General features: G+C 56.6%; 3 protein-coding genes across 3 annotated transcripts; 1 reads left to right on the forward strand and 2 right to left on the reverse strand.

Moving 5' to 3' along the window:
• Positions 1–464: 464 nt before the first annotated feature.
• On the reverse strand, positions 465–1,655 carry J3D65DRAFT_665547 (uncharacterized protein; the record flags this gene model as incomplete). Its single annotated transcript, XM_066802847.1, has 1 exon — positions 465–1,655. One exon carries the CDS (start codon positions 1,653–1,655, stop codon positions 465–467), a length of 1,191 nt encoding a protein of 396 aa, XP_066657726.1.
• A 3,740-nt stretch (positions 1,656–5,395) lies between these two features.
• J3D65DRAFT_254408 (uncharacterized protein) lies at positions 5,396–7,870 on the reverse strand. Its single transcript, XM_066794829.1, has 2 exons — positions 5,948–7,870; positions 5,396–5,824 (listed from the first exon to the last, which is right to left on the reverse strand). The coding sequence occupies exons 1-2, from the start codon at positions 7,731–7,733 to the stop codon at positions 5,577–5,579; spliced, it is 2,034 nt and encodes a 677-aa protein (XP_066657727.1). The 5' UTR covers positions 7,734–7,870; the 3' UTR covers positions 5,396–5,576.
• A 1,421-nt stretch (positions 7,871–9,291) lies between these two features.
• Positions 9,292–13,433, forward strand: J3D65DRAFT_254448 (chitin synthase-domain-containing protein). The gene is made up of 5 exons (XM_066794830.1): positions 9,292–9,372; positions 9,424–12,202; positions 12,259–12,749; positions 12,801–13,130; positions 13,202–13,433. The coding sequence occupies exons 2-5, from the start codon at positions 9,432–9,434 to the stop codon at positions 13,312–13,314; spliced, it is 3,705 nt and encodes a 1,234-aa protein (XP_066657728.1). The 5' UTR covers positions 9,292–9,372; positions 9,424–9,431; the 3' UTR covers positions 13,315–13,433.
• The last annotated feature ends 1,012 nt before the right edge of the window (positions 13,434–14,445 follow it).

Below are 14,445 nucleotides of genomic sequence, written 5' to 3' on the forward strand. Positions count from 1 at the left end.
AAGCCATGAATGAAGAAGGCCAAGCAGAAATGGTGTACACTCTCTGGTTCTCCCTCGAGTTGACTTGGCTACCGACACTCATCTTTCGGATCGTCCTGCATCTGGAATTATTTCCGCATCTTTCACCGTTGTCTTTTTACATGCAGCGCTTCAAGATTGGCGGTTGGCACGGAGAGATGACGACAGTCTCATCACTCAAGGAAACTGGTGCTGAGAACCCTCAAAGTCAATTAACGCCACCAAACGCCAGACTCATGCAACGGAGCCGTGGCTTGCAAAGCAGCGACGCCGTACTCCAGAACAATTCCCAAGGGGTATATTGCCAACACCAAACAAAAATCACAAAGGTAAACCAAGAAACCAATGAAGAAGTGAAGGGAGAAACAGAAAAAGTACCTATTGCCCAGAGGCGACGGCCCAAAACCAACCAAAAAAAAACTCCTTTCCATCCCGTTCCACCTGGCTCAAGCTGGGCTCGAGTTCTTCCTGCCGACCAGGCGCTGGAACCCTTTCGAAATGGACTCGCGCGCCGAGTCCATCCGCATCCTCAGCCTTCCACCCCTCTCGTCAGGTCCGTCTCCCTCGGCGACCGCGCTGCTCTCTTCCTCCTCCTCCTGGCCCCACGTGCGCAGGTCGAACACACTGTGCGGGCGTTCGACGAAATAGGCCTCGCGGCTCGGATCCCTGTGCGGACGCTGCTGGTCCATCTCGAAGCGCGCACCGTTGACCGCCTCGCGCGGGAGAGACCAAGTCGTAGCACGGTTGGTTTCAAGGTCCCTGAGCCATGTGGACGAGCCCGGATTCGAGATCAACGCCTTTGTTGCTGCACCGACGGGAAAGTACTGAGGCTTTGGCTCAGGGAAACAGAGGCTTGTTCTCGGCGAGCCGTCTGGCAGCGATGCTGAGGCTCCCGTGCTCGTCCCAGGAGGCGTCGCTTCGTTTGAAGTGTTCCAAGAGAAGGTGAGACCGAAGAAGGGGTTGAAGGGACGAAAGAAGAATGGGAAGCCATCAGCGGTAGGGGAAGAGCCGGAGCAAGGTTTGCCGTCGCGTGCACAGGCAGCAGCAGCCTTGGATGGCTGGCTTCGAGAACGGAGGCCTTGGTCGGAGATGTGGTCAAAGGGTACGTCTCGGTCGGCTGACTTGGGCCGGACTCGAGAGCGAGAGAATGGTTTGCGGACTTGCTCGAGCACAGCAACGCTGAACCGACGGTCTGCTTGGCGAGAGGCCTCGGTTTGCTCTTTGTTGGTGTCGAACAGCAGCGGACGTTGGCCTTCCCAGTCGTCTGTGGTGGCGGTGCGGCTCACCAGTGATATGGTGGACCGGCGGTAGGGGGTGGTGCTGTCAGGCTCGGTCTCCCCGCGTCTCAAGGAGGGCTTGTTGTCGCTGCTGGATTTCGGCCGACGAATCGCGTCGTCTCCGCTGATTGTGCTCCTCCTGACTGGGCACTTTGGCTTGGGCTCGTCTCTTGTTGGCTTCTTGCCCTCGCGGATCCTTCGCTTCTCCCACAGAGTGTACGGTGAGAACGAGTTGTTCTTTGGGTCGCGCTTCCATTTGATGGTATGCGGAGAGCCGGGGCGGAGGGGCGGCGGTTGGATTGCTGGTCTGGGTGGATCAAAGGGACCATATTCTGGCTTCGGAAACGGGTCCTCGTCCATTTTTGCGTAGTTCCAAATGAACGGGCTGGCGTTGGGAAAGGAGTGTGAGATGGTTGATGGGAGTTGGCGACAGCAGAGGTGGATAAAATAGTCCAGCGAGGGGCTCTTGAGCCTGCCCCGGAGCGCAAGCTAGGGGCATCGCGGTGGAAAAGAGGAAGTGACGGCCTAGCTATCTCGACATGTTCGGACTCAAATTAACACCACCAAAATCACTTGAGATGAGGAACTTGCAGACGATGAACAACAACCGATCGAGTACGCACGATACAATGACATTGAATTGAGGGCCTTCTTGTGTTTCTACAGATTCTGTGCGCCTTCGGCCTGTTGCTCCAGGCGTTGCGGTGGTGGTTGAGGTTCCGGATTCTGTGCCCACCAGGCTGATCATGTGGCGGTAGGCGCTCCTTGATCGCCGGATTGAACATGAATTGGCCATTGACGAATCGCGCTTGTATTCGTACCGGAAAATTTCTGGACTTCCTGTCTGATGGTTTGCCTCTTGATCCAGGCCACGAGCAGCGAGCCGGCGCCCATGTCAACCATGGCACGACTCAAATCCGGGGATTGGCTGGGCCTTCGATCCGGGCTTGAAGCCTTGCTACGTCATACTCCTACTCCTATGCTTCTTCTCCGCAGTATCAAAAAGGCCAACGCAGCCGAGGGTCTAGACTGTGCAGACTGCGATTTCAACAAGCAAAGTCCGGTGTCAATAACGGACATTCGCAGCACACTGGCCGACCGGCGCACCAAAATGTAGGAGGAGCAGTTCATGCATAACAGAGCCAGCACCGGGCTAGCTTCATGACCGGGCTGCAGCTCCAACGGTGGAGTTACGTCAGTCCGAACACTGGCGCCCGTATCCATTTATTGACAGTGAGCTGCAGCTCTCCCAATTGGGCAATGTCAGCGTCGAGAGACAACATTGTCCATCTACGAGTGATTAATTTGCAGATAAGCTGCAGCAATGAACGCTTGGCTCCCTTAGCCTAGTATAGGCGAAATTGGACAACGGTGAAGGGCAGGAATGCTTGGTCTTCTGGGCAACCTTTTGTTCGGTTGTTGTTCCAATTTCCCGCTGCAATGTGGCGGCATTTCGGGAGAAGAAAGACAAAAGTGGTCACAACAGTCTGGACTCGATTAGACTTTCTTTCGACTTGAGGTTGAACACTTGTTTCTGAGCCTCTGATCTGTCGTAGTTGGGAGGAGCTATGGCCACATCGCACACCTCGTGGTCCTCAAACAGCACCCGGCTTACTTCGACTCCACTTGGTCGCGCCTCCAGACTGTGGACCATGATCAATCGAGTCTTTCCCGCGATGGCTCATCAAGCTCGAACCGTCCGCAACTCTCCTCTGTGCCGCTGAAGGTCTCATGGCGAACCGTACGAATAGACCCACGATGCCGCCGGTCATCGCAGATGCTCCGTCAATTTATCAAAATTTTGCACGCGACTAACCAGGACCACGCAGACGACGCTCTTATCCCCTCCCTGCAAGCCGCTTCTATTCCTGTCCATCTCGCGCAAAACTACAGCACTACTCGGCCGTCTCGTGTGCCCGTCTAGAGCCCGCCAGTCACACCTCCCTGTCTGAAACAGCAGCATCCTGGCCAACTCGAAAACCCGCCCGCTCACTCGCCCAAAGAAAATGCTCCTGGAAGAAAGCGTCCCGTAGCGGCGGAAGAAGGCGGGCGGGGCGCGGGATGGAATCCACGCGTGCCCGCCCGCCCTCCACTGCAGCGCATCCACGTCACTACTGAGGTCCGTCCGACTGTCCGACGCGGGCCGGCCCTTGAGCGTGTGTATTTGTGTGTCGAGGCTTCGCAAGTGCTTGCTACGGAGACGACGGTGATGAGAGCTACATGACCGGATTTTGCAACACGTCGAATCGAGCTGAGAGTCGGCAGTCTCCACTTGCAAATTTCCCCTTTCGCTTTGAGCTGGCGCCATCATGGGTGCAGCCACTCTATCGTGTCTCACAATTTCGATGTCTACTTTGGAATCGGCCCATCTCAAACTACCTCATCAGCTCAGCAGACAGAGCATCAGCTGGACAAATGTCTTCTTGGATAGACAGCCCCAGTGCATCTTCGAGAACTTGCAAGAGAAGGATTGAAAATCGATGTGGTGGAAAAAAGAGCGAAGGTTGTCGGTCATTGAGTGCCCACCTAACACGTCTCTGCCCAAAAGAGGACAGCATTGGTTAGACCGTTCCCCGCAACGAAACGCAAAACGCGAAACAAAACGGGGACCAGGACCTCCCTGCCATTAGCTTGCCTCTCCCAAAGAGCCCCTGTATCCCTGCATCACGGATCAAGGCTATCCCTTTCTTCTCGTCCCGCGCCAAACTCCGGAAAAACCAACCTGTGGCTGTGCTGCTTCGCTCAGCTTTCCTTTTGATCTACCCACATCCCAGCACCCTACCTTCCGCTTCGGTAGAGCCAGAGCCTCAAAACAAGCAGCACCCCAGCCCGGAGTGCCTCTATCGAGCCCGCCAACTCGAGCTCCGTTGGCTTAGGAGGCACGACGCCAATGAATCGTGCAGGCCCCGCGGCGCCGGGGAGGGCGCCCACTGAGCGGGGCAACGCGCGGTAAGCATATACAGTAATGCATTTCCTCTCTCGTTCCCGCATCCGGCAGACGTGCTGGCATGATTGCGACATTTGTGGTGGTGGTGGCCCCGCCGCGGCTGCCAGAAGAGGTCAAAAAGAAGTTAAGGCACGTAGATCATCTCATCTCCGGCAAATCTTGAGCAAAAGGTAAAGGGGGTTAAGCGTATCGCTTGTGTCGTGACTTTAGTTTGACTTGCCCTCTTGCCCGCGTGAGACGTGTGTGGATGTGATGCGCGCGACACCGGGCGCGCGTTCGCTGTTGCTAGTTGGAGACTTGTTTATTATCTTGTGTGAGACGCGCGTGTGCGCTGCGCAGTGCATGTGCGCGGGAGGTTGCTGGGCGCGGGGCGAGACAACAGGCAGACGGGCAGTGGTAGGGCGACCTGGCGAACGGGATTGGTCGCGCGCGCGTGGGTTTGCTGAGTCGTGCTGAGTGGAGGTAGGTAGGAGGCGGCTGGCTTGATGGACGGGCTGGTTGGCGAGCCACTCATCCTCAATTCTGAGTCCAGGTGGATATGTGGACATGTCGACAGATGGTTGCGGTGCGATGGCGACAGGGGCACGACGAGAAACCTTGCACCGCTGACGCCGCAGCGACTCCTAGAGTCAAGAAAATCGTCAAGCATCTGACGCGTGTTTAGCTTGCGTACATACCCAATCTATGCACAGTCGAGAAGAAGACAATTAACCGGACAACGACATGAGAATAGAACCCCTCTTTGCTGCTGCGCCTACTCCGCAGTTTTGCTCCCATTATCCCAGATGCAAACAAGGACATGCCGCGATTTTTGTTTTTGTGGGGAAAAAGTCCGCCATGAGTCTGTGTGTCGTGCATGCAAAGGTACGTGTGAAGAGGGGGAAGGATTTGAGTGAAGAGAAAAGGAAACATTAAGCGTGAACAAAGGCAGCGCATGAAATCCAAACGCCAGGACCCCTCATGTCCGTACCATTGCAACCTGTCCAATCCAAGATTAGATGCCATCCATCTCAATGGAAGGAGAAGGGAAACACGTTGGATAAGGCAGTCGAGTAGCAGCAAGAAAAGGATTAGACCGAGGACGGCGAGTGAAAATGAACAGGGATCGGAGACTTGTGCGCAAGGGGCATCTGTACAGTAAACAAAAAGGCGACGAAAATAGCAGCTGAATGCGCAAAGCGAGGTGGTATCGTAGACGGAGGAATCCGAGCAATTGTTGTCGCTTCACAGACCAGAGGACGGGAATCCAAACGGAAAAACGGAGCGGCCCTCGAGCGACACAAAGCAACTCGATGCCGGCCTGGGTATCAGCAACCCCTCGAGTCCGACGAGGCTCACATGACGACACACTCTTTGTCGTCCTTGCTTCCCCTCTTCTTGATCTTGTTATTCTCGGCCGCCAGCGCGGCCTTGGGGTTTTCGCCCGATGCCGCCGCACGAATCATAGTGAGACGCTGCCTCGCGCGCTCGTCGCCCTTTTCTGCGGCCTTGACGTACCAGACGTTGGCTTCGAGTATGTCGCGGCGGCAGCCGATGCCCATTTCGGTAAAGTAGCCCACGGCGTACTCGGCTTTGAGAAGACCTACATGGCGGCGTGACGCGTACGCCTCGTGGTTAGAGTCATGCGTTGCCAGAAACGTGCGGAACGAACGAAAGCGGACGGAAGGGATACGTAAATGTGCATGGGTAGTAGAGTTAAGCTTACCGAATTCTGCGGCGCGCTTCGCCCACTCATAAGCCTCGTTCTCGTCCTTTGCCAATGCCGGCGGCGCGCCCATCATGTACCACGCGCAAAGGTTCATCATAGCCTCTGGAATATTTGCCACGGCCGCGCCCGTGTAAAAATGCACAGAGAGGGGCGGATCCCTGGGACAGCCGAGCAAGCCGTGCTCGTAGACTTCGCCCATCTTCTGGCAAGCCCGCGGATGGCCGAGCTCCGCCGCTTGAGTGTAGAGTTCCAGAGCATATGCCTCGTCCTTGAAGCAGTCGGCGCCATAGCCAGTCTCGTGTAACTGTGCCAGGATGAAAGGGGCACTGTTGTATTGCTCATCCGCGGACTCACAGCCGCGTTTGAGCCACTTGAGCCCCTCACGATCACGGCGCCCAAGACCAAGCTGGCCGTAGACGCACGCCTCGCCTAGGCGTGCGGAGGCTCCCGGGTGGTACTTTGACGCGGACGCGCGGTAAAACTGCTCAGCCTTTGCAAGATCTTTGCGGCAGCCCGAACCAAATTCGTACATGACTCCAACGCGGAAGCCAGCCTCGGCATGGCCGTGCTTGCTTGCCGCTACGAGTAGCGGAAGCGCCTTTTCCGGGTCCCTTTTGCCCTTGTTGAAGAATCCGGTGTAGTATCCGTCGGCCAGCATGTACTGAGCAAAAGGGTAGCTGCGGTCTGAGAGGCGTTGGAAAATTGCGCGCGCTTCCTTGATCATGACGGTCTCGGCGTATTCCTTTTTGCTGGCATCCCCAGAACGGACAAAGGCCTTTGCAGAGTTGACCAAAAAGACTCCAAATTCGTACTGGGCAATGGCGTCTGGCGTCTTTTTGACGTTTGCGAGATACATGTCCACCGTCTTTTGTGTGTCCAGCAGAGATGCGTCTTCACCCACCAATTGGCGCAGGGCATCCTGAGTAAGGTCATAGGTGCGGGCGTGTTGCTGTGCGTAGGGTATATTGTGAAGCAGATCGACATAGGAATATCGGCTTTCAGGAGATTTGCGATTTTGAGCCACGGACCGATTGTACGGCGCTGGAGAAGGAGTGGGTGACGGAGCAAGGTGGTTGACTGAGAGAGGAGACGGGTTGCGCTGAGGCACCTGCAAATCTGCACCTAGTGAGAGAGCCAGCGCACTTTGACCAACGGCGACTGATCCATTCGAGGAACCCTGAGAGTCCGAATAGGTCGATTGTCGCTCTTGACCTTCTGGCTTTTCAACCTTGACAGGCAGGGGATTGTAAGGTACGTGGAAATACTGCGGCATCTCGAACTCAGGCTCTTCGACCTTGTACTTTTTCGGGCCTAACCTCTTCTCCTCCTCCTCCTGCTTGGCCTTGAGCTCACTAGTCACCTTGGCTTGCTCAATCAAGTCGTCGGCGGTAAAAGAGAATTGCCTTTCAGGATCATTTGATTCGGAGTGGGCTTTGACAGAGTCATCGGGGGCAGTCGATGCTGGTGTCTCGGAGCCGACGAGAGCTTCGGGATCGTTGTTTTCTGCGTCGGTGGAGTCGCCCGAGAGCATGGCGAAGCTCGAAATGGAGGCTCGCGATTGCGTTGAGCTGTTGTCTTTGTGATTGCTGGCCAGGTCGCCATGGACGGAATCCAGGGGGGGTTTTGACAGGGAAATGACAGGCTGGGCTCGACTTGTTGATGGAACATTTTTACGGCGGATAGCCTTGGACGAGGGAGCAGAGGCGGAGTCGTTCAGAGCGGAAAAGCGGTGGGGTGGAGGAGGAGGGACGCTCTCGACGTGGATGGCGTCTGAGTAGGCCATGACGAAAGAGCAGAGCGAGTGGGTATTTGCTTTTGGTGCAGTGGACCCCAGAACCGTGCCGCAGGCTTATCCGTATCCTTGACAGTGCGCCCTGACGATAGCGACGGAGGTAGGACGGTGGGCGGCAGATCGACAGACAGGGCGTCTGCGGGAGTCGAGGATCAATGCGTTGTCGGGAAAGAGGGCGAAGGGGGGGTGGTGGTGGTGAGCGAGCGAGGGGGGGTTTGGATAGGGATTGGGATTGGGATTGGAGAAGAAGAAAAGCGTGTGTGTGGGAGTGTGAGGGCCTGAGTGAAAGAGAGACACGCCCGGGCAGTCGAGAAGGCAGGTACAGTGGTAGCTCCGATAGCTCCGGCTGGTTGGCGTGAGCCAGGGATGAAAGAAGGCGAAGCAACAGGAGCTACAGTGCTCCTACAGTACAGTAGATGCTGCGAACAAGAAAGAGGAGGAATACTGACTATACAAGAGGAGCTGACAGCGTGTCAGAGTCTGGAGAGGCGCGCGAGCCGACCCTTGCGGACAGGTGCAAAGGATGGCGTTGCTAATGCTCGTACGGGGGCTCTTGGCGACGCCGGCGCTTTCGTTTTTATGCCCAGGCAGTCCAGTCCACGCAGAGCTCTCGAGCAATGCAGTGCAGTCATGTCATATAGCCGGGTGCAGTGGAGGCAGACTGGAGGCTGTGGGGACGCCCGGCGGCTGAGGCTCCGCGTGATGAGCGAGAGACTGCCTGCTTCCCTCGGAGTCTTCAGAATCCCCCAGAGCACCATGGATCAGGACCAGACGACCGTAGACGGCATCAGTGCAAATTGCCATGCCCAGGCGCCCCGTGGTCCGTCTCCCGTGCGTGAGGAAACATCCGGCCGGTTTCAGGCTGCGCACGACTGGGGATCTTTCTCTTCGACACGCTTCTGCATCTGCATCTGTTCGTTCAGGCACCCGGGCGCAGGCAGTCCAATACGGGCAGCGGAGAGGCTGTGGCGGCGACGCGAGAGGACAGGACAGCACAGCACAGCACAGGACGCGGGCGTTGCGGCTCACTATTGGGAGGCGCATTGCCGTCATCAGAAATAGCGAGAGCCTCCCCATCGCTTGGGCTGCCCGAGACCGAGTGCAGTGCGGGATTGCTCGAGCAACGGAACGGCGAACCGAACCTAGAAGCTAAACCCAAGCCACATGTTAGGCTGTTGTAGCCATCCATGACCCTGCCCGGTCCAGGACAAGGAAAGCTAAAAAAGCACCGTCAGCTGTCAATCGTCGCGACCAGGGGCATCCCGGCGGCTCGTTGATCCAACAACCCTCACTTCCACCCACCACCCACCCAACCAACCATCCGCCTTTCCAGTTCGGCCTCCCCACGCTGCGTGCGCTGCTTCTACCATCACACCTCTGTCGCTGCTCTGGTCGCGCTGCTGTGCGACGCCCTCGCTCGCTACCGGAATTCGACTTCGCCTTGACGCAATAATCTGCATCTCCCCGGCCCAAGCTGTACACACCAAACACCGCGCCCACACTACCCACTCGACCGTCCCTCGTTTCGTCAACGCCCGACTGACTGACTAACCTACTCCTCCAACACCACACGTCCCCTCCTCTTCCTTCTTCCGGCCGGCCGCGCCCAACGGACCAGCCTGGTCCCTTCGTCAGTATTTGTTTCGCCCAGCCTTGAGGAATGCCAGCTAACCGTCGCCAGGAGGCAACATGTCGGCACCGCACAGGTCCCAGCCCTCCTCGCCCAGGCGCCGCGACCATACCCACTCGCGCCGCCCTTCGCACACGAGGTCGTCTCACCGCGAAACTTCCTCCAGGCGTCGCAGACCTTCAGACATTGACGCTCGTCCTTCTCACGATTCGCGCCCCTCCAGGTCCTCTCCACGGAGAGACCAACCCCGCCACCACCATCACTCACCCTCTTCTCCCCGCACTCCCACCCACACCGAGCACGATCCAATGGTGCTACCCGCAACCGAGCTGCGCCAGAAGAAGAGCCTGGTCCGTCCCGAGCGAAGTCGCATTGATCGAGACCACCCAAACTATTACTACCGCCAACATGCCCAGCATATGGATGTTCAGCCTTCGACCACCGGAATCGACCCTCTGATTCAAAACACTGACGACGCTGAGACGGCGAGTTCTGGAAGCACCGAAATCAAAAATCTCCACCCTGGAGTCCAGCACACGAGCTCGGGCAACAGCTACAATGAAAAGTCCCCAAAAATCCACAAGCGGAATCCCAGTGAGCGCCGTCTTGAGAAAAGATCGCGAAAGAGGTCCCACCAGGAGACTGCCGAAGAAAAAGCACGCAGGCGCGCCCTCGAAGGCGCAAGACCACCCAGCTTGTGGAGCATCTACTGCGCCATCATTACCTTTTGGTGTCCAAATTGCTGTCTCAAGGTCTTGGGTAAGCCAGCAAAAGCCCAGCAACAAGCGTGGCGCGAAAAGATTGGTCTTATTAGCATCATCTTGCTCATTTGCGCATTCGTCGGATTCTTGACCTTTGGCTTCACGCAGACCGTTTGTCCCAATGGCGGCCCCATGCGACTGCGTGTCAACAAGGTCGACAGAGGATACATGATTTTCCACGGCCAAGCCTACGATCTTTCGGAATCGCGCCACCCGGCCGCTATTGGCATTCCTGCAAACACCAACATCTTGTTTGACTTGCCGGACAAGTTTGGCGGTCAAGACGGCAGCTTTTTGTTTCAAAACGTCAACGGTCACTGCAAAGGATTGATTACGGCCGCTCCAGACTCGGATGTCCCCACCCAAAACGACGGCTCCGAGCTCGCATGGTATTTTCCCTGCAACACGTTCAACCAAGACGGATCCTCCAAACCAAACTTCACCACCCCCTATTATTTGGGCTATGCCTGTCACACGGCGGCCAATGGAAGAGATGCTTTTTATTCTCTCAGGAGTAGCGGAGACGTCTACTTCACATGGGAAGACGTCAAGAATTCAAGTCGCAACCTGATGGTCTACAACGGCGATGTTCTCGACCTCAATCTCCTGGATTGGTTCAACAAAACACAAGTTTCTTATCCTACCAAGTTTGACGAGATTCGCAACAACACCGACTTGCGCGGAATCGACGTCACTCGTTCATTTTCTTCTTCCGAGGACAGGAAAATTGCCCTCTGCCTGAGCGAGACCATCAAAGTGGGCTCGATTGACACGGAAACCATTGGCTGCATTGCCTCCAAAGTTGTCCTTTACGTCTCGTTGGCCTTCATCCTGTCTATCGTGGTTGCCAAGTTCGTCCTTGCTTTGTGGTTCCAGTGGTTTTTCTCCAAAAAGTATGCTGCTGACAGGTCAAGCCTCGGCATTGATTCGAAGAAGAGAAAGCAAGAAATTGAAGACTGGGCCGAAGACATTTACCGCCCTCCGCCAAAGTTGATTGATGCTGCGCAGCCATCGCCAGATCGCAACAGTAAGCGCGGCAGCAGGTTTTTGCCCAACACGTCGCGCTTCACCAGCCCTTATGCAATCGACTCCCGCAAATCCCGGCCGGCGCCAACAACAATGGCAAGCCAGAGCTCCTCTGCGCGGCTCATGCAGCCCGCATTTCGTGGCGGAAATCGCAGCGAGCTCACCGTCGGCTACGACTCGAGCAGGCCCGGCAGCGATAGCCGTGTCAGCTTGATGGCCCCGCCGACTTCAGACCAGAGGAACACTAGCTACATGGGCGATTCGGAGGGATCCGGCCCTGCTGGCTTCATACACGAGGCTGTTGTGCCACAACCCCCTGCAGAGTGGCAGCCGTTTGGCTACCCTCTGGCGCACGCAATCTGTCTGGTGACTTGCTACTCTGAAGGCGAGGAGGGAATACGGTCAACGCTCGATTCGATTGCCACCACAGAGTACCCCAACAGCCACAAGCTGATTCTCGTCATCTGCGATGGCATCATCAAGGGCAAGGGCGAGAAGCTGTCGACCCCGGACGTGTGCCTTGGCATGATGAAAGACCATGCGATACTACCCGAAGAGGTCCAGCCATACTCGTACGTGGCCGTCGCGAGCGGCTCCAAGCGACACAACATGGCCAAGATTTACTCTGGGTTTTACGATTACGGGCACACTTCGCGGGTGCCGCACGAGAAGCAGCAACGCGTGCCAATGGTGGTGGTGGTCAAGTGCGGAACTCCAGACGAAGCCAACAAGGCGAAGCCGGGCAACCGCGGCAAGCGCGACAGCCAAATCATCCTCATGTCGTTTCTCCAAAAGGTCATGTTTGACGAGCGCATGACGGAGCTCGAGTACGAAATGTTCAACGGCATCTGGAAAATTACGGGCATTTCGCCCGACTTTTACGAAACGGTGCTCATGGTGGATGCCGATACGAAGGTGTTCCCCGACAGCCTGACGCACATGATCTCCGCCATGGTCAAAGACCCTGAAATTATGGGCCTTTGCGGTGAAACCAAGATCGCCAACAAGCGACAATCGTGGGTGTCGATGATTCAAGTGTTCGAGTAAGTGTGCGGCCTGTGCTTTTCGGAGGCCCGCAAATTTCCCTAACGAGCAACAGGTACTTCATCTCTCATCATCAGGCCAAGTCTTTTGAATCCGTGTTTGGCGGTGTCACCTGTCTCCCTGGATGCTTCTGCATGTACCGGATCAAGGCGCCCAAGGGCGGGCAGAACTACTGGGTGCCAATCCTGGCAAATCCCGACGTCGTCGAGCACTATTCGGAGAACGTGGTGGACACGCTGCACAAGAAGAACTTGCTTCTTCTCGGTGAAGACCGTTATCTGTCGACGTTGATGCTCAAGACTTTTCCGAAACGCAAGCAGGTGTTTGTACCCCAGGCGGTATGCAAGACGACGGTTCCCGACGAGTTCAGGGTGCTGCTCTCGCAACGGCGACGATGGATCAACAGCACCGTCCACAACTTGATGGAGCTCGTGCTTGTGCGGGACCTGTGCGGGACGTTTTGCTTTAGCATGCAATTCGTCGTCTTCATTGAGTTGGTCGGCACGTTGGTGCTGCCGGCAGCCATTTCGTTTACCATTTACCTGAGTAAGTCTCTTCTTGTGGGGATTTCCGAGGTCCCATTCTGACAGAGCATAGTCGTGGCGGCCATCATGGCGGCCATCAACCACACCGAAGTGCCGACAATCCCGCTGGTGCTTCTTGCCCTAATTCTCGGTCTGCCGGCCGTCTTGATTGTTCTCACGGCTCACCGCTGGTCTTACGTGGCATGGATGATGATCTACTTGGTCTCACTGCCCATCTGGAACTTCGTGCTCCCGACGTACGCCTACTGGAAGTTTGACGACTTCAGCTGGGGTGACACGCGCAAGACGGCGGGAGAGAAGACGAAGAAGGCGGGCATCGAGTACGAGGGCGAGTTTGACAGCAGCAAGATTACAATGAAGCGGTGGACAGACTTTGAAGCTGGTAAGTCGTGAATATTTCGTGGAAAACGAGAGGGTAGCTGGGCAGAGGTTTGCTAACAAGGTTGGCGCCAGAACGACGGCTCAAAGGATCCACGGCGGGATGGACGCAACAGACGAGTTCGGCGGGCTGGGCGTCGGCACAGCAGCAACACTCGCAGTGGCAGCAGCAGCAGGGGTACGATTGAGTAGAAGCGGCGCATGGTGGCGTTTTTGATGCTCTGATATGAACAGGAGAGGAAGAATTTTTTTTTTTTTTTTTCATTTTGCTTTGGCATTTCGATTTTACCATTTGCCGTAGCACAAGGCGGCTGTTTGTTGCATGGATTGCAGGAGCGGTGCATTTGAGCGAGGGTGATTGGGCAACAGGGGTACAGGAGGCATGGTCCGACTTGAAGCGTAGAAGAGTGCATCAACGTGGGCGGTCACACGGATGACACGAACGGGGGGCGCCGAGCTGACGGGCGGAGGGTTGATGAAGAGGGCGTAGCGCAACGAGGGCATGCAGGGGCTGGGGTGGCCATGGTGTTGATCAGCATTGGGTGATGCAGCGCAGCGGAGAGTGAGGGAGACAGCGGCTGTAGTAATTTGGGGAAGCATCGGATCAGCAATATGGAGAGCGAGCGAGCCAGCGGGAAAACGCAAAGGGCCATGCCATGACCATTTGGGGATATGCAAGCGACTGGAAGCAGACGACGCCGGTGGACGCGTTCGGAAGACGAGCGAGGACGACGTGGTTGCACAGCCGTTTGGCCCTGGGCCCGCGGCATGACACACGGCCGAGACGAGGCGAGGCCGACCTAACGGCTGAGAGAGGCGACTGAGGCCCGAGCCCGAGCCAGCTGGCCACGCGATGGCTGTTCAGCGAGCGGTGGTGGTGGTGGTGGTGTTGTCGTGAGCGAGAGAATTGATTCAGTACCGGTACGGCACATACATAGTTGGTGAAGAGATGCTGCTCGTGTGTATGTACATTATTACATTAGCCTGCCCTGTCGGCTAGCGCCAGCCGCCCCCCATGGATGGCTCGCTCCCCTCCCCTCCTCTCCACTCTCACCTAAACCTCGATCCCATCACGGCGCATTCACCCCAGCGCCAGCACCAGCATCCTCCGCCCCTCATGCGTCCATGATTGTACCACCCCCTCCGCTTCCCCTACCGTTGCCTGCACGAGGCCTGTGCCCCTCCGAGACACCCTCTCCGCATCAACCTCGCTCCTCTTGCCATGCGCCCTGCCTAACCCACCACCCCTCGCTCGCTCTGCTGTACATACATGTAGTTGGCCAACCGCCTTTCGTGCCTGCTTGTCCTGTCCTGCACAT

This window comes from Phyllosticta citribraziliensis, assembly GCF_038025025.1.
Source record: "Phyllosticta citribraziliensis strain CPC 17464 chromosome Unknown J3D65scaffold_3, whole genome shotgun sequence".
Lineage (NCBI taxonomy): Eukaryota > Fungi > Ascomycota > Dothideomycetes > Botryosphaeriales > Phyllostictaceae > Phyllosticta > Phyllosticta citribraziliensis.